Raw genomic sequence first — 23,544 nt, forward strand, 5'->3', positions numbered from 1 at the left:
AATTTCCAGAAGCCAGAGGTAACCCTCAAAAACCTATTCCAGACAGTTTAAAAGATGTGCTAGCACCCTAGTTGAAAATGTTGCACACCATGTGCTTCTTTAGTGAGGCAAGAATTATTAGGGTAGTTAAAAAATTCCACCTCTTTACCATCAACTGAAATGTAAAATGCCCCAAATAATCACAAGTTAGTAAGGCTTATAAAAACCATATTTGAGCACATCCTTTGTAAAACCATCTCATTTTAAATATATCAATACTTGAAAAAAATCTTTGCTTGCATGCTGGCCCAGTAATTAATTATATGTCATGCTAAAACAAATCTACTTTTTTTTGTATGAATTTATCTACCTTCCTTTTCTTACTGCTTAATATTCCACATCTGCTAAACTTAAAGCTCATTAGTAAGTATTTCCTATGTGTAGGTATTTTACTTTCTGAAATTAAGTCATTCTTCAAGCATCAAGTTAATCACGCTGAGCTCCTACACAGCCACCTTCTGGTTTTTCCAGTACTTTATTCCTATAGCTCTTCCCTGAGCCTTTTACAGTCTCTTCCAAACGAGAGTTTTCCAGGACTGGTTACACTAATGCAAACAGAAAAAAGACACACACATTTTAACTGCATGTCAATCTTTGATCAAACAACTTCCTTCAGCCAAGTACCAAGTATGGATGACTGTACGTGTAAAGCATGTACTTTCCCTGCTTTAATTCACTTTTTCCTTACATTTAGTTTCTGGACATACACAGTAGGAACCTTGGTTATTTCCTCCCCAGCTGAGTCACTTTAATTATGTGTTTTCATGGCTGTATTTGGCACAGCAAGGCAGGCTTTTTTACAACAGTAATTGATGTAAACTTCTATCTGTTATCTCCAAACTGCTTGGCTTGTACCTCGAGTACCATCTGAAGGTCCCAATCCACTACCCTGGAGGGAGGCCAGGGTCGGAGGATCTGGTGTGCTAAGCCTCAATGGTGTTTGCTTGCAACTGAAAAAATTAGAGATGTTGGCTGACATCACAATTCCTCTTGTTCATGTTACTCCTTACACTTATATAACTGTGAAGATACTGAGACTTTATCCTTGTACCAGTATCTGGCCCTTCCCAAGAGCTAATTTGCGACTAATTTAACCCAAGGGCTCTCCTTACACAGACCTCCAGTCTCTGAACCATTCACTTCCAGAGTCACGAATTACTAGAAAATGTATGTTCAAGCTAAGATCTTTTATTCACAAAACATGGACTCAAGGCAAATTTATTTCATTAGCTCTCTACTCTCAGTGTTATTCAGACTCCTTGTTTTGGCTTTGGGGAAGACAAAGGTGGCGAGTTACACACAACACATGAAGTGTGGCTTGTGGAAAAAAAATCCAAAATGTGACTAACCAGGCAAGGCCTAGGTTCATGGGGATGCCTAAAAGCTCCCTGTGACACCAACTGCATCACATCTCTGCAGGGCTTTTGTCAAAGGACTTCCTGAGGAAACACCCTCCCACTCAAGGACAGCCTGAAACTGCTGCAGCCAAATCCATTTAGGGGACAGGACCGTCACAAAGCCACTCCTTGGAACCCCCTCAAGCCGATGATGAAATGGCTGAAATGAAGCCATTTCTGATAGAAGGATACCAAGCAGACCCATGGCTGGGTGGGACCACAGAACCACAGAATATCCTACATTGGAAGGGACCCACAAGGGTCATTGAAGTCCAACTTCTGGCCCTGCACAGGACTTTATTTAAGTTCCAGTTAATGTTTTTAACACAGTCGCATAGAAACTGTGTAATCTTTGGGATGCTGGAAACTTAAAATTTCCACTGCCTGACGATAATAAGCATTAATCCATTCTTGATGGTCATTACCACAGTGCTCTTTAGTAAACACTGACTTTGGAGGATTTACATGTATTTAAATATTATCCCTTCTTTCTTCCTCCTTCCCCCTCACCCTCATCTGGAAAGAATTATTTTGCAAGTCAAATGACAATCATTTGAGTCATACAAAACAACATGAAACCAAGACTGTCAGTAGATTTATACCACATCCTTTACGAGTTTAGTTTAGTTTCACATAGTGAAACATCTAATGGCTTTCATAAATTTCAACAGATAACTTGAAATTAGCCATACCACAAACACAGCAGCAGATACACAGTTTCAAGTAATTCTTAACTGATTTTTCCTGTGCTATGTAGAAATAGAGTATGCCATTTAAAGCATATTTAAACACTTAGCTATTTTTAGGGTTTTTCCCCTGCTTCTGAGTACAACATTATGCAAAAATCGATAAGAAATTATCTTGTTCTAGGAGACATAGAACACTAGTCATACATGGTTGACATTATTCTAGCTGTAAATGTGGAACACTATTAAAAGTTAATCTCCTATGGTGTCTCATGCACAGTTTCTAAAAACAAATAAATGAACCACTGCTTTTGTGTGTTTGTCCCCACCACTTTTTTTTTAACTATAATTTTTATTTAAATAAGACACAGGAACTTCTATATCGAAAAAAATACAAAACAAAAGCCACACATTTCCTTGTGTAAAGCAATATTGTGTGATAATTTGAATACTGTTCAGCACAGTGGCTAGAAATAACAGTACAACTATGTACAAAACTTTAAACAGTATTTGACAAATTTCTACAGCTGGATGTAGAATACAATTGAGATAAACAACTGCTGGGAAATTTACATGGCAAAGCATTAGCTTTAACACATTTGGTTCAAAATCTTCAATTCTGCTTAGAACAAATGTGCATTTTAATTAATATTTAGTTTCTCATGGAAAAAATATAAAGAACATGTAATGGCATTGCAAATATTGTACAGAGTTCAGCACTGATCTAAAAACCACTCATCATATCCCCTGGTAACCTAACACAAATAACTGAGACTACAACTTCTTACCTGGACATAACCAGAGCATAAAAAGGTCATCATACTGCAATGTTAGTCTAGAAAGAAAAATATTAAAAGGAATCGATACTTACATCACGAGTATTTTCTCCCCTTTATCTTCAGTCTATAAAATATATAGTGTTATCACCTAGGCCTGAGATTAGTAGGGTTAAAGATGGCTGTTGTGTTTCAAGAAGCTTTTTCACATGAAAATGGTTAGACAGACCTCTCTCCTTCTACATTTTCTGCAAGGGGAGTCAAAAAACAGTGGATGTTTTATAGGCTGCAAATTTCACCTTGTAAGACAGCATTAACAAAAATTCAGTAATAAAAAGGAAGCAATGCTTTATCTCCAAAAAAAGCACATATCTAGTGAGTAGCTACTGGTGGCTCACTCTCATCCCCCTCCAATCTCATCTTCAAAGGCAGAAAAAACCATAAAAGAGCATGTTTAAATGCTCCTAGTAGCTGCAGGCTACTAATCTCTTCAATTCCTGGAAAAGGTGAACCTTATTCTCTTAGGAGCAGACAGCATAAACCAACCTGAAAGCAATGGAGCAAGAACATCCAGTTTACTTTGCCTTTGGGGTCCTCTTTGTATCACCGGAAATTATCTCTGAAAGCAATGCTCCTCTTTTTCTAGTACAACAGAAGAGCATCACAAACCAAATCTTGCCATGTACTATTTTCAGAAAGTGTCCAGCCTGCAAAACCAGGATTATTTTACATGGAGTTTTCTTTTATTCACACTTAAGGAGGGGGGAAAGCACACTTTTACACACACAGCTTAAGTAACTGAAAGTTATGGGAGAAGCTTTAAGTAACATGAACTTAAAACTATTGTTTTCCCCACCCCTCTTAGAACACCCACTTGCTACTTCTGGACTTTCATCCAAACACAATTACTCACTACATAAATAAAACGCTGCTCATCTAACACTGCTCAACAAAATCTGAAAACGTATTTCCAACCAGCATATGAATGAACATTTCCAAAAGAGAAACTAAACATTAATTTGACTTTTAGACGGTAACAGTAGCATTTCACATCCTTAACTGCCAACAAAAACCATGAGAGGAAATCCCCAATTGGCCCCCCCATGGAACCTGAAAAAATTTCTGTCCTTGAACAAAAACATTCTTCTCTTTCAAAATCCTCTCACACACAACATGGAATGTTTCTCATGTACAGCCTAGTACTGAACACTTTATTTGCAACAGTTTAACAGTCATTAACTGAGCAACACCTGAAACCTTTAAATGCCACAATTTTACATCTATTGAAATGACAGTAAATGCAACAGTTGTTTTATTTGTAAGCACATGACAATGTGATATACATCACAGATTTGCTGGTTCTCCTCATGTTCACCCATGCCCAGGGTCATCACTCACCTGGATCTGAATGCACTTATTCCAAGAAAGTGGAATGTAATGAGGAAATATAATGCATAAAACAAGGAAAGGCAAAAGAGTGATGTTCCCTCTTTAGCTTTGTAGCTGTAAAATATCTTATATTCCAATATGATATACATTCCAAGTTACCTGAGTTTACACTTCAAGAGAAGTACCTGAAGCTAGGCCATAGGGTGGGCACTGTGCAACTGCTGTGGCCATTTTTTTTTTTTTTTTTTTTTGCATTGTGTGTATTACAGAAGTTAGAAACAAACACCTGGATCAATTGTAAACATAATCCTGAAGTACAGTATTTTCCATAGGACACAACACAGCAAGACATTTTCTATTCAGACAGGCAACATTTTTTATATATAGAGAGAGCTTATTTATACTGTAGAATTTGAAACAGAACACAGGACACAGTACTAATCTGGTCAAACGTACTATGAAATGCATAGTCTCCACTTTAAATGCTTAATGTAATATGGATTCTGCAGGCATTACTGCTTTCTCACAAAAAAATGCTGAGTATGGATTCCGTCCCTGCCAAGAACAGTGTTGAGATATTTTTTGAATGCTGCTAAGTATTCCGTGGTGTTCTGAAAGGTTGCCACCTCATGCAGATGTATGTGAACCAGGATCTCCTCACTCCTTGTCTTGGGGCAGAGGCCTGCTCCACCTTGCTCTAGATTAACACGTAGCTCTGAGGAGAGGAATGGTCTTCAGTCTGAATTTCTTGCAAAAGCGGCTGCTGCTGCTGGGACGGCTGCTGGACCGGGATCTCTGGGGAGTCCATTGTGCTGGTGTCATCTGACAGAGATGAGAAAGAGACCCGAGACGAAAGCTGCTCAACAGTCAGGGTGCTCAGACCTGTGCTTTGACCAGAGTTTGGAGAGTTCTTCAGCGTCAGGTCTGAAGCAGGAAGGAGGGGGCCCAGAAGTTTTACAGGACAGAAAGCTGATCCGGTTGGGATGAAATTAACCTTGTTTTTGTCAGGACATGAAAAGAGAGGGGCTGAGACAGGCTGACGAGACCTACAACGAGAAAAAAGATTATATATCTGGCCAGCTGAGATGTTTTTCACATCATGAACTTTGTGGTTCTATACATTGCTAAAATGTGAATGACAAGGAATGGAATTAATTGGACAGAGGGGCAAACATCTTCCATATTGCTAGTCAGCTAACTGATCCACAGCATTAAAAATAGTACCATCACAAAAAATGACTTGGTAATTACTGGACAAACATGCAACTTCCAGCATGAAAAATCTGCAGTACATATGCACATGAAAAAAATGCCATGGTTAATTTAGAATGGCACAAATTCTTCTTTGATAAAGCGATGCAGCAACAACATATTTAGTCATTTTAAATTCCTTTGAGGACTCCCATAAAACAGACCTCTCATTTCCCATATTCCATAATTTGTCTGGAGGCTTTTTCCACAACCCAACATTGCTCCTTTTACCACCCAGCAGGCAATGAATGCTGTTAGAGTAAGAAACGTCCCCTCCTAAATTCTTTCATCCACAGGAGCTTAGCATGCAACCTCAACAGCATGTGCTGTGCTCAAATACTGCTCAGTCTAGGGGAAAAAGACATGATGTCCACAAGTTTAATTTCCAATTTCTTGCTCAGCAAAAATATTGAGCAAAGTCTATGCCATAAGCATACCACCATCTACAAACACTTTACATATGTTTCATTCCATTTTCTATGTTTTATACACATCAAAATGCAACCTATGCTTGTAACTGATAATTATGACAAGCGGAGTTTTTGCTTAAGCCATGAAAATTAAAAATGTTAAAAAAAATACAAAGAAAGATCTATATAAATGTTTAGGAAATTAATGTACCTTATCTTTCCTGCTTGGATTTTTGTTGCCTTTTATAAATGCACAAAAAGAGGTAAAAGACTCCATTTCCTCTTCACACCAATGTAAACACTTGAACTTCTCTTCTGCACAAACTATAATAATAGTTTGCTCCTGAAAAACCCATCAGCTGGAATAGTTTATTCATCTGCAGTTGAATAGGCTCAGTAAACAGGTTTACTGCTTTGCAGATACCAGCTGATATAAAAGGCATTACTTACGACATTTCCTCAAAGACCTTCACTCGCTCACATCCCTCTGGGGGCTCTCGTTTGAACATGTAGCTGTTGTTTGGTTTGGGAGATGAGGCATACTTGGGCAACGGTGAGCTACTCCCACTGTCTGAAAATTTAAAGCAGTTATATTACTAGAGATTGAGAGTGCTTTTTAATTAAATTTGATTTCCAAACAAGATGCCTTTTTTCACAATTTAGCCACTACGCTGGTTTGCTTCTACCACAACGCTTCCTTTATTGCAGGTTACTTCTAACACCCTTGCACAGCACATTTCTTCTGAGAATCAGCTTCGGTGCAGCAGCAATCTATTGTATAACAACATGTAACAGAAGGGTATTTTTTATCCAGAACACTGCAATTGGAACAAAGCAGAGCTGTGATCCTGGAAACAAATACATTCTTTATTACATATTTCAAAAACCATAAATGAACAAGGTAATATGCATAATACATGCAGAAGAATTATGAGTGGTAATGATAAAACACCTTCTCACTGTACAAACAGTGTTATTAAAAGATGTGTGTATACAGCTTGTATCTTATTTTAAAACATAATTCTTCACTGGAATATTGACCTCAGTTTCATGAATAGCTCAGAAGTTGCAATGAAACAAAACACATTTGTAATACAGGCACTGCTACCTCATCATTACAACGTCTTATTTTAGTTCCTTCACAGTTGTGAAGTCGCTTAAGTACCTAGAATAAAACTTCCACAGTTTAATTCTCTCAGGTATTTAATTTTCAGGTATTTTTCATAACTTCAGCTCTGTGTGTATTTACCAGACACAATTTGAATTAAACGTGTGAAGACAAAGGACAAAAGGCAACAGGCAGATTTATTTGTACTTCTCAGAAAGTATGAGAGAAGGCTCAAGTCTGGTAATGACAGAAGCACAGAAGTCTGAAATACTAAAACTATGAAAGGGTTCACTTTAAACAGTCATGCTGACAACTTCACAGTAAATGTATTAAGGAAATAAAAGTAGGTATAGAAATAGTTATCCACAGAAAATTAATTTTCTGCTGTGGCTTCTACCTTTTCAAAGAGCAACATCTCTCCCAGGGTATTGTTTTTAGTTCCTTATTCCCTGCTTAGGATTGCAATTAAAAAATGAAATAGCAAAATTAACGAGGACCCACCAACTTACAAATACACCTTAATTGGAGAGAAATAGTTGCTCTTGTTTTAAGTCTTTTGAAGTCTTTCTACTAATGTGGAGTACATTGTTTTAAACTCAAATTTATAACCTTTGTTTACTTTCCTGTTGTGTATGTGTTGCCTTTTCAGCCATCCAAGCTTCAAGCACTATGATCTAACTTCACCGAAGTGGACAAATTTATCTTTAACAGCTTGCAAAGAGTAACTACATAAACTATTATATTATGATTCAAATACAAAAGCTAATCATTAGATGTTTTGAAACATTTCTGCTTCCTCTTAGAACAAGAAACAAATCAACTCAAATGTCACATTTCCCTTTGAAGATTTATTATAAATGATATGAGATTAAAAAAAATTGAAGTGAACCTCAGTAGCACATTGATTATTCAGCTCTTTGTTGCTGTAGAGTGAATACAGAACTTCTATTTACAGAATTTTTGGTGTTAACTACGAAGGCAGAAAATACTTAAGAGACGATACAGATATTTGCCAAGTTGGGAGCATGATGGTCCTGTTGGCATCTTTCCACTGCTGGCACACACCGCTCATTCCAAACACACAAATCATTAACAGAACCCAGACAGTTTGTTTCCTCTTTCTAATATTTAAAATTGAAGATCCAAGTTTCTATTTAAAAAATTAGAGACATAAAATATACTACTGTTCATTCCACTGAATAGTGGAAAACCATGGCAGCACATCCAACAGAAGAATCAAACAGAATTCAAATTTAAGTCAGTTCTTGGAAGATTTAAGAGTCTTGTCTACTAGCCAGTTCAGCTTTCCATCAAGTTTTTTAGTTAGCCCTGCCTGGCTGAAACTTTCTACGTAAGCCAGCTGCTAAACAAGTATCTCTCTTTACCCTCCTTGCTTTTCGAGCTCACAGAGCTGTTAGATTTTCACTCTGACCAAACGCACAGCACGCGCTATCTGAAGAACACGCGTGGCTGTGAGGAGAATCGCACACAAGTGCCGAGTGCTGGGCAAGAGCAGAAGGACAGGGAACACAGGCCACGAGTTGAAGTGGCAAGAGGTGGAATTCACAGCTGAAGCCAGTCTCCAGCTGTGTGCCCTGTAAGCTCTGCAGTGCCACACTGTCCCGCATGAAGCCCTGACCACACAGCAAACCCGTGCTGTGCTGGCTGAGGTGCGCTTGGCTGCGCTGAGGCCCCGAGGCCCGGCCCTCGGGTCCCACCAGCAGGGGGCGCCCTGCCGGCGTGTCCCAGCCCACACATCCCATTCCAGCCCCATTCCAGCCCCATTCCAGCCCCATTCCAGCCCCATTCCACCCTGATGACAGTGACTGAGCATGGAATCTTTAAAGGGAGTTTTGCTGCCACAAACGCGAAGCAGACAATATGGAGCCTTACCACACAGAATTTCTGGACATATATTTGAAACATATTCTGTTATCTAGAAAACATTTTATGAGTGTCATTAAAACACTAAAAGTACTGTTTTAACCTTAATACCACAAATTATAGCCTGCACATATTAGAACAACAAAAGAGGTAACTAAAAACAATTTGTGAAACAGTTTTTTTGAGTGACTAAAAAAAAAAAACTGCCACTGAGCCTTGGGATTACTTTTCATAGGTTCAAAAATAACTATCCAAAGACTTCACTAACAACTTTCCTTTAAAGAACTCTGAATCAGATGACCAGAATTTAACAAGAATTTTCACAAACATGTTACTTGTAACAGCCTGCTAAGCAACAGTGCGACTACTAAATGCTATGTAAAGGCACCTAAATCAAAATCTGATAAACAGGGTATACAATCTGTATTTGTACAAAGAAACCCCTCCAGATTTCATCTGCTTGTACCTTCAAATGCCTTTGAATTTCACCTCTGTCATGGCTGCTGAGGATGCTATGTAGGGATCTGAATTGGGGATCTGAAATTTCATGGACTAGACTATCACAAAACAGATCTAGTGAAACCAGTAGTTTTAACACAAAATCGTAAAGCCAGGTGAAATAATGACAATACAGTATTTCCCAACCCTTCCTTGTCTGCTCTAATAAATACTGTGTAGTAACACTGATCTGTTCAGAGCAATATTGTGGGCCTTTTCTGAAAATTTGCTTTCACTTGCTTTTGAAAAATTCAATTATTTAACAGCTTCTTGCAGAAAGGTAAACCCAACAGTTGGTAGAGTCCAAAGGGCAGCTGGGAGGACCTCAGGCCAAAGCACAGCTTTGCACAGGAAGTAAAAGATGCTTTAGGAATGCAAAGCAGTGCTGAGTCTGTACAGAGCATTGGTTCCTCTCATTGCTTGTGTCTCTCAGTCAAATTAACCTTCCTTTCCTATTCAGCAACATATCCCACAACTATTAATAACGCTCATAACTCCACTTTTTAATGGTAAAGCCAAGTTATTTCCATCAAGAGGAAAACTAAACCTTTAGAAAAGTAACAAGAAAACATCGTCAAAACGTCTGCATTTGGTTACACAATGCATATTTCCAAACTTAACAGGCCTCACAAAAAACTGATGATGGTTTTATTCTAGGTCACAAAAGCCTTTAAAATGAAGGTGTGAAAACCTCCCCAGGTTTTTATTGTATAGAGAATTGACAGCCACAACAAATGTAATAAACTGTCCCTCAAACTTGCTATTCTGTTTTAATTTCTACCTATACCCCTCATTTATCTATAATTTAATGATTCTGAAGTAACATTCAGAACAACTGCCCTGTAGCATATCTGGATGATATGAGAAAAAAAACACCTTTCTGACTAGACTTTTGTAGTCTCTGAAAAATTTACTTTCTCTTGGAAAACTGCTACATATTTTCCTAGTTTTTACCTTGCCCTTGGAGAATTAAGTTGTGATGAGAAGTTCAAGCTCTTATCTTTCATATGCACAGTAATATGTACCTTACTTAAACTAATTTTAAAATGCCATTATGATGACTTAAAACACTGGCTGTTTATCACCTAACACACTTCTCCTGGAGAAAACTTTTGATACAAGCCTAGCATTAAAGCCAGTCTTAAAACCAAAATCCACAAGTAAGTATCTACTCATAAATTTCACTCCAGTCAGCTGTTCAAAAAAATCCAAGGCAGGAGATAAAAAACCTAGAAAAGCATTAAAAAGGCTAGATGCACTATTTCAAACTGTCTTCACTCGCTACTGCCAATAAATGTACCACTGAAAATTCCCATTACTGTGATAAAGGAGTACTGACTGCAAAGGGAATTATTAATTTCCTTGCTTTTTAACTTGTATTTGTTATCAGGACATATATGAATCAATTTACCTGTCAAGATGGTTTTTTGTGTGCTAATACTTTAGCAGATGTTTCTATAGTGTTTCAGTCTTGACAACATATTAAAATTCACATATATGGTGTAAAAAAGAGGAGTATGGTGGGGGGCAAGCTAACACCACTGTTATTTTTGGAGCATAGCCAACTATCATGTTGAGCTAAGCCTTTTCCTTTAACGTGGTTAATTTACACACTTGTGTGCACACCCCCACCCCCCCCAGTTCAGGATTCTGGGCAGATGGATTTGTTTTCCACTATCTCCTTTTAAATCAAAGATGGGGGAAAAAAAACTTTTTAGAAATCAAGAAAAGCTAGTATTTCTCCTTGTGACTTCCCCAATCCTATTCCCAAATTACTTTAACTATTAATAAACAGACAGTATTTACAAAAAAATGCTTAACCTTACTTATAACCTCAAAACACTGCCATGCTCAGCTCATTGGTAAATATATGCAACATCTTAGAAGTTTTCATTTCCTCTGTGAAACTTACTCCTCTTAGCTTGCATGATTTATCCAAATCCTACATCTTCCATACTGAAGCCCATGTTTCAGCTAGCTGACCAGAAGCACAACGGTAATTTTATTAGTAAACAGTTGTCAGAAAACACAGGTTTTTTTAAACTGGTGCCTATATTCTCACACTCCATAGTCTCTCTATCAATAGTTACTCCATAGTAACTCTTGATTACTGAAACTCCAGGTGTACTCCCACTATAAAACCAAACAACATTTTACAGACTTCGAAAAAACCGCAGGATATTGATGAACGCATAAATTGTTCAGAATTTTATCGCTGTTATGCAGCATACACAGAGAAGTAATTACTCTCCACCAGGTTGTTCAAACAGGTAGAGTTCAGAAGCAGAGTTCTTTTAAAAGCAGTCCAAAACTTCATCACCATTTTGAACAGCAAGCAATTCACCTATGACAAATATACAGGCTACCACAAACCTTCCTGAAACCTTTCTTAAACGTAAACATGTTACAGTCTGAATTCTTCACATCAGAATCTTCATAAATAGTTAACTGTTTGCTGTGCTCCTCTGACGTATTTATGGAAGATGTTTGTGAAGTTCCACAAACAAGAGGGAAAAAGATATGTAAACAAACAAAACCAATTTTCAGATAAATCCTCAATCCCTCCACAACCATCAAACAAAAACAAAAACTGATGTAATGAGTAAAATGAAGGTAGTTGTAAAAGCATGACATCACATGCCTCCCATAGGTAAAGACAGGCCATTCTACTCTCACCTTTATCACGGTCATAGAGCAAATCTTCTGTTGAACAGGGACTCCCATCCTGAGATTCAGGAGGGCAAAAGGGAGAGACACACGGTGAGTGACTGCTGCAGCTGCTGCTGCGCTCCTGGACAGACGGAGTCTGAGTGTCGATGCTTCGGGTACTACTGCTACGATAGTGGGCAGGTAACGGCGCCCTGCGGCCGTCAGGGATATCCAAAGGCTGCAAGAGAAACAAGCCAGTCATGTCACACAGAAAAGATCCAACTCACAAGCAATGCCAGCCTGTAGCACTCATAAGTGAGGGCCTTAAGATCTATGATGTTATTGAAAGAACAGGATCTCACACAAGAAAATAATGCAGTGTACAATGGATACAATACATACATTGATTACATGGAGTACTGCGGCAAGGTGCACACGTTCCAAAGCAAAGTTAACATCCACACTTCAATACATGCCAGTGTTATGTTTTTATGGTTTTTATGATAGTTTTAAAAAAGCAAACCTCCCTCACTAATTATATTTAGTACTACAATTTTCAATAAAGGTCATTGCTATTATAAAACAAAAACAAGTGCCCCGACAGAGTTCACATGTGGATAAAAGGGAAAGTAGAAAATGTCAAATAAAATGACATACTATTGCCATAACAACCAACTAAATTACAATTATAAAAGGAAACCATGCAAGTTTTGCTAGTAAGTTGTAATTCTCCAGCACACCCTTACATTCCATCCTTCTATGGATGATGCACACTCAGTCTTGTAACAAGGCTCACAAGCTTTGTCTTGAGCCAAAGCTAGCAAGCTCTGCCTGCCCGTATCAGCCTAGCTGGCACTGGCCAGAGTGATCCTGCATCTCATTCTGCAACTTTCTGCATAGACATGTTCACAGCAGTAGATTGGCACGCTCTACTTACTTGTCCTTCCCAATGGAAATTTAGTTTCTTTAATAAAGACAATGCTGCCTTAAATGTAAGAAATCAAGTGGGAATTAGAGTCTTGCTTAGAAGCGAAGGGGAAAAAATGTCTGCAAGATTTAAACAATTTTTATTCTCACTTCAATGAGAACTGCATCCAAATCATAGGGAACAGCTTAAATGTTCTAGCTACAAAAAATTAATGTCTTTTTCCTTCTCACTTCAAGTAAACGTTTTTTATTGCCTCTCTTCCACATATATTCCAGAACTGTAACAGCTCGTTCCAGAGTCTAAAATTCAACCCAACACTTTTGCTAGGAAAAAGGACATGACACCTATTGGCTGAGTATCACATTCTCCCATTTTCAGCAACAGTCTATCCAGAAAACCACCATATATTATACAAAGAGGCAGACAGAGCAGAACAGGAAGGTAATTTTCTTCTTATGAACCTTCCAGTTAATACCATTTCACATTTCAAATAAAAGCAAAGAAACACACTATAAAGAGAACATTTCAGTTGCTCCATCAAATGCTGTAAGGTTTGGGCACAGCTGTGTGGTCTGTTTTAAAAGCAGTCAATGCATATGCCTTGCAACACGACTTGGTGTTCTATCCCCATCACCCCCCACAGGCCTGACCCATTCAATGCACAGGGCAGACCTGCAGCACTGTAGCATTTGTTACAGAGACAGGAGAGAGAAAACAAGACTGAAGCTGTAGAAAGAAAGCAGTCTCAATTATCATAACCAAACCAACAAAGGAAGAAAAAAAAGAAAAAAAAAAAACTGCCATGCAAAACAGCATTTTTACTTCTCTCTCTGCCACAAAAATTCTGTGAGATGTTGGGGAATCAACTGAACCAACCCCTGTCTTTTATAGGATCTCTTCTGGATGCCCAGTTTATACAGGTTCAATTTGTAAAGTCCTCTGCATTAACAGATGTAGAAGAGGACTACAGGAGCTGCATTCTAAACTACTAAAATGGAATGCAACATCCTGAGTTACCTGAAAAATCAAACTACAGAATCCTGATGGATTTGTATTTCCCCATCCATAAAGTGTAAATAATATCTTTCTTCTTACATAACTGTAATGTAAAGTGAACAAAATTTCGGACATGCTTCTGTTATAAAGCAGCAAAATCTCAGGAAAAAACCTCAGATTTCTGACTTCAAAGCAAGGTGTAACAGTAAGCATGAGGACACAAATCTAAGGAGGAGAAAAGAAAAAAACCAAACAGCTGCTCATTAAGGGCATACACTATGGCCTATGTAACAGGTAAAACAAGGATTCCAGGGAGGGAAAAAAAAACAGTAAGTGATCACATAATTTAAGACACTTCAGGATAACACAGATGTTCTTCCACACCTGGAGGAACAATGCAGTCTCAGGCAGTCAGAAGTATATTCCACATCACATATTTCAATCTCCCCTGAACTAAAGCCTGAAGTACAAAAATAATCCATATTTTTAGATACATATCTAAATATACTCACAAGCAGAAAAGCTAAATATTTATCATTCTTTACAAGTGCAATAACATTTAAGCCATCGAAAGTGCCAGTTATTATCTCAGATTACTCTGCTTTTGTATTTATCTTTCCCTCGATGCTGACAAATGCAAAAAACTCCATGAAAATATCAACTAAAAGCATTTCACTTGTTAAAAACTGTATGTATCGGATATGATCAACGTAAAAAAACACTTTTGAAGTTACTTTCCATGAGTCATGCCCTAACTATTCTAAAACTGAAGTTCTCACAACCTTACAAGATAAGACAGAGGGTAACTAATGTGGTACAGCTGCTATTAGTTTCCATAATTCCCAATGCATGGAAAACAAGCAGAAATTATTGCATTCTATATGCTATTTCTTGAGGTATGTCAAGTCACATATTAACCACCTTATGTCAAATGCATTCTGACAGGACACTTTTCCACCCCTACTGGATGTTCTTGGACACAGCTCCATACGGCTCTCATCTCCTAGCAAAGGTATGAAAATGCTCCACTGGACAACAAGCATGCATTTCTCAATACATTGCTAACATTCACCAATTTGTTTTCATTAACCATCTTTTTGATGGAAAAAACCTCAACAACACTCCACTCAGAAGGATCAGGAATGCTACCAGTCTGTAATAACATTACCAATGGGAGTCTCCTCACAAGCTGTACATCTATTTAGGAGGCAACTTCTTGAAAGCACAGCATTCAATGCTATTGATTTAAAAACCTTCCTCTAGTCTGGAACACAAAGGCCAACGCAGGAAAGTGCTTCTTCCTGCTGGCATCAGTGAAGCCATCAATGCATCAGATTTTGCATTTTTTGAGTGCAAAAACCATAATGTATCCTAGGAAGAAACACTTGGGAAAAAAACAGTTTTCAGATGAAGGCCATGAAGATTTAAGTAAGCATCTTCTGCATCTGTGCAAAATAAAAGAAGTCATTTTATTACAGGATTATGTTTCCAAATAGGTACATAAAACCACCTTGTCATCTCCTTCCAGAAACACTAGAAATCAAACAAGGAACACAGTAATCAGTTTACTTATGTTGTGTGGTAGTCCAGCAAAATTTCTTTATTTCTAATTATTTCTGTATACTTGATAGTTCTGGTAGAATGTTTTTCCTAACAGGAGGCCTATAAACGTGTCTGTGTTCTGCTACAGGGCACTTTTTATGCTTTTCACTGCTGTATTCTGTAAGAGGGAACACCTTTTATCCACCCTAATCCCTACAAGAAGTCCATTATTTTATTGTACCTCAGTCTCCAATGATTGTGTTGTGGAATCACAATGGGACAAAAGCCTGCAACCACTTCATTAAAAGCTGATTCCATCTTACAAATTATGGTGAGAACAGATGCACACACCATCATACCTTGTCAGAGTGAATCAGTAAGTTATAAAAGAAAGAAGAAAAATATATCCAAGAATTTTGAAAAAATGCATTAGAACATGAATTAAAAGTTTATTAATAAATTTGTGGAGAAAGAGGTGTTTAAGAAGTGACTCAAATAGGACAATTTATGAAAGCAAAAAGGAAACACCTTCAGCAAGATGAATTATGTGAAAAAATACAGCTATGGCTAAACTACAAAGAATGAAATTTTTTTAATATTTTGACCACTATGCAATCTCTCTAAACTTTATATACTCAACTGGATTTTTAAAAGGTAATGACACAAAGACACAAATTACTAATCCTCAATTATCTGTACAAACAAAAATAACAGGATAGTACAAGAGTGGTTTGTGTTTTTTTTACTTTTGTAACTACAATTTTAATCATATTAAGATGTTCAAACAAATATTTTTTTAAAAAAGGTTTCAAAGAAGTAACAGAACTAAATGAACATGAGTAAAGACAGAAGAGGTATTCCAAAGCAACTAAATATCTTTGACTGTGCTTTTAAAATAGTTTCTAAAAATATAAAAGGTTACAGCAAGAAAGAATGGCAGAAAACTGAAAGAAAAACAAACAGGTTCACTGGCAGTGAAACCAGTGAAGTTTGGTTTCCTACGGTTTATCTTCTGTTCAGTAATTCCTAACCTTTAACCCAGCTTCCCCCACTCCTCCAGGCTAAAACACAGCTAAATTGTTGTATTAGGAGAAAGTTCACTGGTAGTAAGATTGAATAAATTATGATCTTGTTATGATCTTCCATAAGCAAACTGAGATCTTGTAATCTCAAAGACAGAGCTAGGAGTCCCCCTCTAGTTCCCACAAGACCGGACTTCACAGAAATTAACAGTTACATAGCAGGAAACAACCCTCTGCCCACAAAGATGGACTTGACTTCAAGGGCAATGTCTGATTTATGACTTTCTTTTGTGTCTGAAGCTCTCGCCAGCTGAATGTTTGGAGGAAGGGTTCACCATTGCCTTGGTTGCGTAAACTGACGAGCACCTCTGGCCCAAATCCAACAATGCACTTAAGTATGTGCTTAACTGTTTTGCTGGATCAGAGTCAGTACATTCAGTAACACAGGAGAGCTCTGCATCCAAAGCAAAAAGCTGTTAAAACCCAAGGACAACATTTACAAGGATGATTTGTCTGATAGATAAATGAAATATCCTCCAACTACAGGAGATTACAACCCTAGCTATAGCAACATCCATGGTGGCACTACAATCCACACTTTTTTGCACTCTCTTTGGAGACACTGCAACAAGGCTTATTGAGCTGGGCTTTCCGTTTGCATGTTTGCTTTTCCTTATTCCCCTGGTACAGTACACACCTATTCCAAAGGGATAAGACAGCCTTAGGAAGAAAACTTAGCACAGAACTACTACTACAGTATTTCATTCTTAAGACTGCTTTGTCCACACAACTAGGTGTCTGGAGAAGTCAAGACTACTCCAAAACTTTTTAAGTTTGCTACTGATATTAAGAACTGCAAATATAAGTTTTCAGAGTCTTCTGATGGAAGTTTTATAGCTTGACTTGTGTACTGAATTGTTATTACATGACCAGTCATGAGAAAAGCACCCACATCTTGGAGGAGATTAGAAAAAACTGTGGAGTACTTTCTTCCACAGCAGAAAATTTTCACTGGATATTCAGGAAACAGTGGCTATAAACCAAGTATTCCACATTATAAGTGTCATCTAAGCACTAAACTCCTCAATGAAAAGCTCCAAAATTCCAATGCTCAAAGCAAAGCTGCCCCATTTGTCAGTATTTCCAGTACAGATATCTCCCGTGACAGATCACAGAGGTTTCACAGCAGCAAAATCGTCACATTCAGTTTATGGGAAAAAAAACATTAAAACCAAAAAGGAGAGCAGTGGAAACTTATATCTTGCTCAAGAAAAGAAGTGCAAAATGAAGCAAATACAACAATCCCCTGATCTCTAATTACTTATTACTGCAGCCTGAAGTGTCTGAATGTTTTAACACTTGTATTTCTCACAAAAACTTTCAAGTTCTCTACAGAAAGCGCATTCTAAACAAAGCAGGTTTGGCTGGAAGCCCTTTAAAAATAAAAATTAAAAAAAAAACCAACCAAACAAACAAACCCCAAACAAACAAAACAAACAAACACCACCACTATGTTAAAACACTGAAACCAAGTTTTCAAACAACCAGTTCTTTGAAGAAAATTATTTGTAATTTCAGCCACAAGGAAGGTTCCTCAAGAGAAGGGTTTCCCCTGTGTTTATAGATTACAAAGAGATAACAACCATAAACATTTTACTATATGCTTACCTTGGATACTTCTTCTTTTCCACTGTTCTCCTTAATGAATACTTTTTCCAGTTCAGGGCTTATTCCTTCTACATTACACGGCACACGTGAAGCAGTTGATTTTGGCACTGTAATGTTTGACAGTGGCATAGGGACAGATCGGGAAATACAAGCCTAGAAGGTAAACACCAACAAGATTTAAAGATGGAAAAGAACAAAGGCAGAAGTCTGAGACCAAAACTAAAAACATTCCTAAGTAAGAAGCTGTGTATTGATTTTGCCAGCTAGAAGATCATCTTTACTTAGTAAATTAAAAAAAACCCAAATGCCTGCATAAATCAAAAGCCAATAAAATGATCTCTACTCAAGTCAAAGAAGAGTTGAATAAGCAAAGCATTCTATGACTTCACTTGGTAGAGTAAGCAGACAGGTGTATGTATGTTCCAGAGGCACAGACCAGGGTTCACTCTGCTGGGGGATGGGGAGTGCATGGGGCCCTGATGCTAATGTTTTAACTGTGATCCAAAAGGCATTTCACTACATTCCTAAAGCTTAATGACTGAACTGAAATAGTCACTTAATACACTTTTTACTCTCTTTTGGTTGGCTTTAGCGAATGAAAAAAACATTCATTCTGAATCTTGAATTTCATTAGCTTATAGCTTTTCAGAATTTTGTGTCAATGGTCTTAAGAGAAATCATCTTGAGTTTAAGAAACAAGTGTGTAAGTAAGCAGATACATGATATTCAGAAAAGCCTGTTGAGTGGAGCTCTGTTATCAACAGGAAACATTCAAAGGACTGCACACACATCTTGCACAGTCAACCTTAAAAGCTTCACCTTGGCAGCAGCTACCCAACAGCCATAAACAGTGCTCACGTGTCAGTCAATGTGCTTTCCTCCTGCTCACAGAATCACAGATGCTTAAGACAAAATGTTAACTTTTTTTTTGAGTTTTTATCTAGTGAATCTTACATAATGTGCAGCTCCCAAGGTGCAAGTCATTTGCCTGCAAGCATTCTCTGACTGCCAAAACACACTGCCTGCAGAATGGCTTTATCAGAGAACATCTTCCTGAGAAATGAAAATGTCACGTGAGCAATGACAAAGTGAGCTCCACATACTAAAGAATGCTTCTTCACAGCATATGTCCTAGGTGGGTTCCAGTCAAAGACTGTCTGCTGTGTGACTATAATGGCACAGCTAGTTGCAACAAAGCCCTTTTCTATGCAAAACGTACTAGGATCCTTTTGTCATAAAGGCTAATGGGTTCAGGAAGAGCATCAAATTCCTACTGTCTTCATGCATTATGTTTTGACCATAAGATTTTATCCCCACATACAGAATGTAAGCAATCAGCCATCACAGCTCAACCAGCTGCTGTAACTAGCTGCTGTAGAACACCAGGTAGTTAAAAAAGTACTCAGGAAATACCAGGACAGAACCAACATTTCAGATGTTCAGAACGGCCCGGTAGTAACAGGGAGCCCAAGTCAACGATCTACTACTATAGGTGAAATTTAATCAGGACTCAAGTATCTGCACTCCCAAATAAGCCATGGTTAGAGGCTTTCTAAAAGTGCCTTAAGATTTATGAAGATACTGGCTGAACCTCACCTAAGCCTTAGAACGGTAATTTGGTTTAAATTTTGCTGACAGGTTCTAATAATTAGATCATGACTGCTTTGGGCATCCTCCATTGCACCCTGCTTTGGTACTTTCTTTTACTTTATTTTCTATTTTTATTTTTTAACTAGCCCATATGGAATTAGGTTGCAAAACTGATAAATACCTTCCAGAGGAACTTTGAAAGTTCACCACAAAAAAATTAGTCTTGGGAACAAGTACGCATCCCTAGAAGCACAGGCTTATCTGGCCACATCCACAACTTTTACAGAATTGTAATATATTTCAGTTGCTATCCACGTGCAACTCTTTTTTTATTATATGATGACTATCAGATTAATTTCAGTGAATGTACAGGAACATCAGACTGTTAAGCATTTCAGTGTGCCACACGAGAACAAACAAGACAGATGGGAAGGCTCAGCAGGCTATTCAGCCAGCCCCAGTACGGTGGGAGGCTGGTAATATCAGAACTACCCACTTACCTGAGTCTGACTGATTGCTATATGGTTGCCATGGAGAGGTGACTGACGTTCCTTCTCTTTGCTGTGACGACTGCTCTGCTTACTGCGCTGGAGCTGCTGCCTCAGTTTGGCAATCTGCTGGAGAGGAGTTCAGGTGAAGTGAGAATGAGTTATCATAACTGCTCACATCTTCACATATGAAGTGAATCATAGACATTTTAATCCTCTTTGGAGGATTTTACAGGCATATGGAATTGCTTTTCCTTGAAGTAGGAGTATTAAAGCTTCTTTCTGCTTATCAGATAGTTACTCCAAAGTATCTGCCCTATTTGTCAACCCGAAAACGACAACAGGCTTGGTTTATTTACTGAATTTCCACATTTACACACAAGCACTATAATATCTGATGCAAATAAAAGTAGTCAGAATGACGATTTGTAGCATCTTCTAACCTGTAACTGGTCTAAACTGGGGAATTTGAAGCCTACAGTTTATTCTGTTTGATCTTAAACCAAGACAAAACTTTTTAGTGATAATTCATCATAAAAGTAAAGAACCTTCACAAACAACTGGCACTCAAAACTCACTAAGTACTTATTAAATACATTTAATAGCACTTCCCTTCAGGCAAAATTCACAGATTCCTTCAGGCAGATGGAATTATCTTTCCTGCTGTCTGCTGCAAAGATGTCTTATCAAATGTTACATATTTTGAATGTCAAATGCAACTAAAGGCATTATCTATTTGACCTGCTTCTTAACAAGAAACAAAAAAGAATTTCATTTCAGGATTCTTCTACTTATTTATTCCTCCTGGGAAACTTCTACATGAAAGAGAGTACTTACCTCTATAAACATTGTGTCAGAAGTTTAGACTCTGTGCAAATTCACACAACAGGTACAGACACTTCCTTAAAACTTGATAATTTATTCCCTTAGGCTCAAATCCCATTGTTCCTCATGCTCAGCACACTGGAATATAAGGCCATGCATGGCCTCATTTCATTTTTAACTCAGCTAGAGATACAATTTTTAAAAACCTGAAGGGCAAGTAAGGAGAATGAATGCACACGGAATTCGTACATTAGCTGGAAACTAACCTCTCCTTCTGAGTGACAACTTACAAATACATGCACTCTGTGGTTATTTCCAAGTGGGTAAATATATCACTGGTACTCTTGCAAAGCAACTCTGTGGCAGAGAATCACTTCAAATCACTCTTCACAGTGTCAGAGATGACAGTGCTTGGTGAAGAGGTTTGGATGGAGCTCTGCTGCAGGCTGTGAACTCTTCTTTGTGCTGTTTCTGGTAGCACTCACAGAAGAACAATCTATCTTTAAGACTTCATATCAAGTTTTGCCACAGCTCGTTACCCTTATTTAGAGAACTGCTACTCAGAAATGGCTGAATACTTTAATCTTTAAACAACAGACAAACAGTTCAAGACTTCCAAAAGGGTCTTTGTGTTGAATATATACAGCAGAACAGAGCCCTAATACAACTGCATGTCTTACACAGATGAGCTACATTTAGAGAACTGGGACACCAAACTCTTGCTTAAAGGTGCAACTCGAGCACCATGTTGCAAAAAACTTTGGAGTCTGAAGAGGTATTTCATCTCTAAAAAAATAAATCCCTTCATCTAGAAATTTCCCCTTTTCCTTGTAGGAGTAACAGCAATTAGGAAATCTAACTGCACAGATGAAAAAACATGCACGTAACTACTCTGGTAAATATACACACATTATAATTATTTGTGTCTTACATTGGGATGCTGAAGAATGGGGAAAACTGGGAAATAATCGTCATCTTCCCCTTTAAAAACAGAGGAGAAAAATGCTGCCCAGATCAGAAGACAGCTGTGGACAGATATGGTTGGCTAGAAGAATAACCAGAAAGCAAGGAGAGTGATATATATGAATCTTTCATTTCTCCTGCCTCTCACTGATTCTGTGCACTTCCTCCCAAGACAAAATACACTGTTTTGTTTAATTTAAATGAAATACAGTTTCTGAGCTTTCCTCAGGACCACACTATGAAAAGAAAATATCCACACAATACAATCTCAGAACTGGTTGACTGATTTCTGTCACAAATAAGCTTGCAAATCTTTGAGGACATAGCCTCTCACTGTAAAATTTGGACAGTGAAAGCTCTAAATGGGAGAGTGTTGATAGGCTGGTATGTCTTTAGGTTAGCCAAAAACCTTGAAGCTCTGACATTGTGAAAGAAATCAAAGGATCCCTGGAATTTAGGGTGCTCTCAGCCACCTCAAGAGTGTGTGTATTTCGGCAGCCATTAGGTTCTTGACTCTAACAAAGAAAAGAGTGCTTGGGTCACTGAGGAGAAACAGAAGATGGAGAATTGTTGACTTGACTGTGTATCTGGAGCTGATACCATCTGTTTAAGCCAAACAAGCAATGCAGTGGAGAAACAGATGTGCCTTCTTGGATCATATGTCCTTAGCCCTGAACTTGCAGGACCCTAGCTGTCCATGATGTGGTAGTTCCCTTTGGATAAGAAAACAAGAAAGTAACCATGGGCATATAAAAAGGAATCTGCCATTTTCTATTTATGCTGCAGACCTGGGAGACAGAGCCTTGCTGGCACACACTATCAGCAAGCTGGCAGTGTCAACGAGTACACAAAATCCACTGAACTGAACAATGCTCCATCTCTTCACCAAGGGGAGTCCACAGTGATTCTACCACTTGCTAATCCTGAAATTGCAATAGCTTTTTTTCTTCTACAAGATTATCTTTTAATTACTACTTCTCCTCTATCTCTAGCTGAAATAAAGCCACCACTGCTAACAGGAACAGACAGCTGTGCTAGCTTCCTCAAAGTTTATCTACACCACCTTCTCAGGCAGCAGAGAAGTGCCACCAGAGCACCAAACGAAAGCAAAATGATCTACAGACAAGTATGAGCTACACTAATTCTTGCAAAACAAATATAATTCATGGAGCAAGAAAAGAGTCTGAAACATGCCTTGATGGCACCTGTTTCACCAATTGTCTCAAAAAAGCAGCAGATCCTGTCTGTTGGGCACTCAACTGATGCAGTGAATATGATCTAGAGAGTCTGCTGTGCAAAGAAAATGGTGCCAAGTGAGTGTTATCAGCAAAACAGGAATTTCAAGATCCAGCATTAGACCAGATCTGTGCAAAGAAAATGGTGCCAAGGACGTGGCAGGAAAGCAACCATGTGCTACACTGGGGAAACCAAAGGG

At 38.1% G+C, this 23,544-nt stretch overlaps 1 protein-coding gene across 5 annotated transcripts in view; it reads right to left on the reverse strand.

Moving 5' to 3' along the window:
• Positions 1 to 2,431: 2,431 nt before the first annotated feature.
• Positions 2,432 to 23,544, reverse strand: part of GLCCI1 (glucocorticoid induced 1) — a 53,348-nt gene continuing 32,235 nt past the window's right edge. Inside the window, exons 4-8 of one of the 5 annotated variants that reach the window (XM_063411631.1) lie at positions 20,334 to 20,447; positions 18,244 to 18,396; positions 12,115 to 12,325; positions 6,399 to 6,519; positions 2,432 to 5,333 (exon numbers count right to left, since the gene is read on the reverse strand). In XM_063411631.1, the coding sequence (XP_063267701.1) occupies positions 4,985 to 5,333; positions 6,399 to 6,519; positions 12,115 to 12,325; positions 18,244 to 18,396; positions 20,334 to 20,447 (948 nt within the window). In that variant the 3' untranslated portion in view covers positions 2,432 to 4,984. Of the gene's footprint in view, positions 5,334 to 6,394; positions 6,520 to 12,114; positions 12,326 to 18,243; positions 18,397 to 20,333; positions 20,451 to 23,544 lie in introns of those variants that run through there. The other 4 variants (XM_063411622.1, XM_063411661.1, XM_063411649.1 and 1 more) reach the window with 4 other exon arrangements.

This window comes from Prinia subflava, chromosome 1, assembly GCF_021018805.1.
Source record: "Prinia subflava isolate CZ2003 ecotype Zambia chromosome 1, Cam_Psub_1.2, whole genome shotgun sequence".
NCBI classification, from domain to species: domain Eukaryota; kingdom Metazoa; phylum Chordata; class Aves; order Passeriformes; family Cisticolidae; genus Prinia; species Prinia subflava.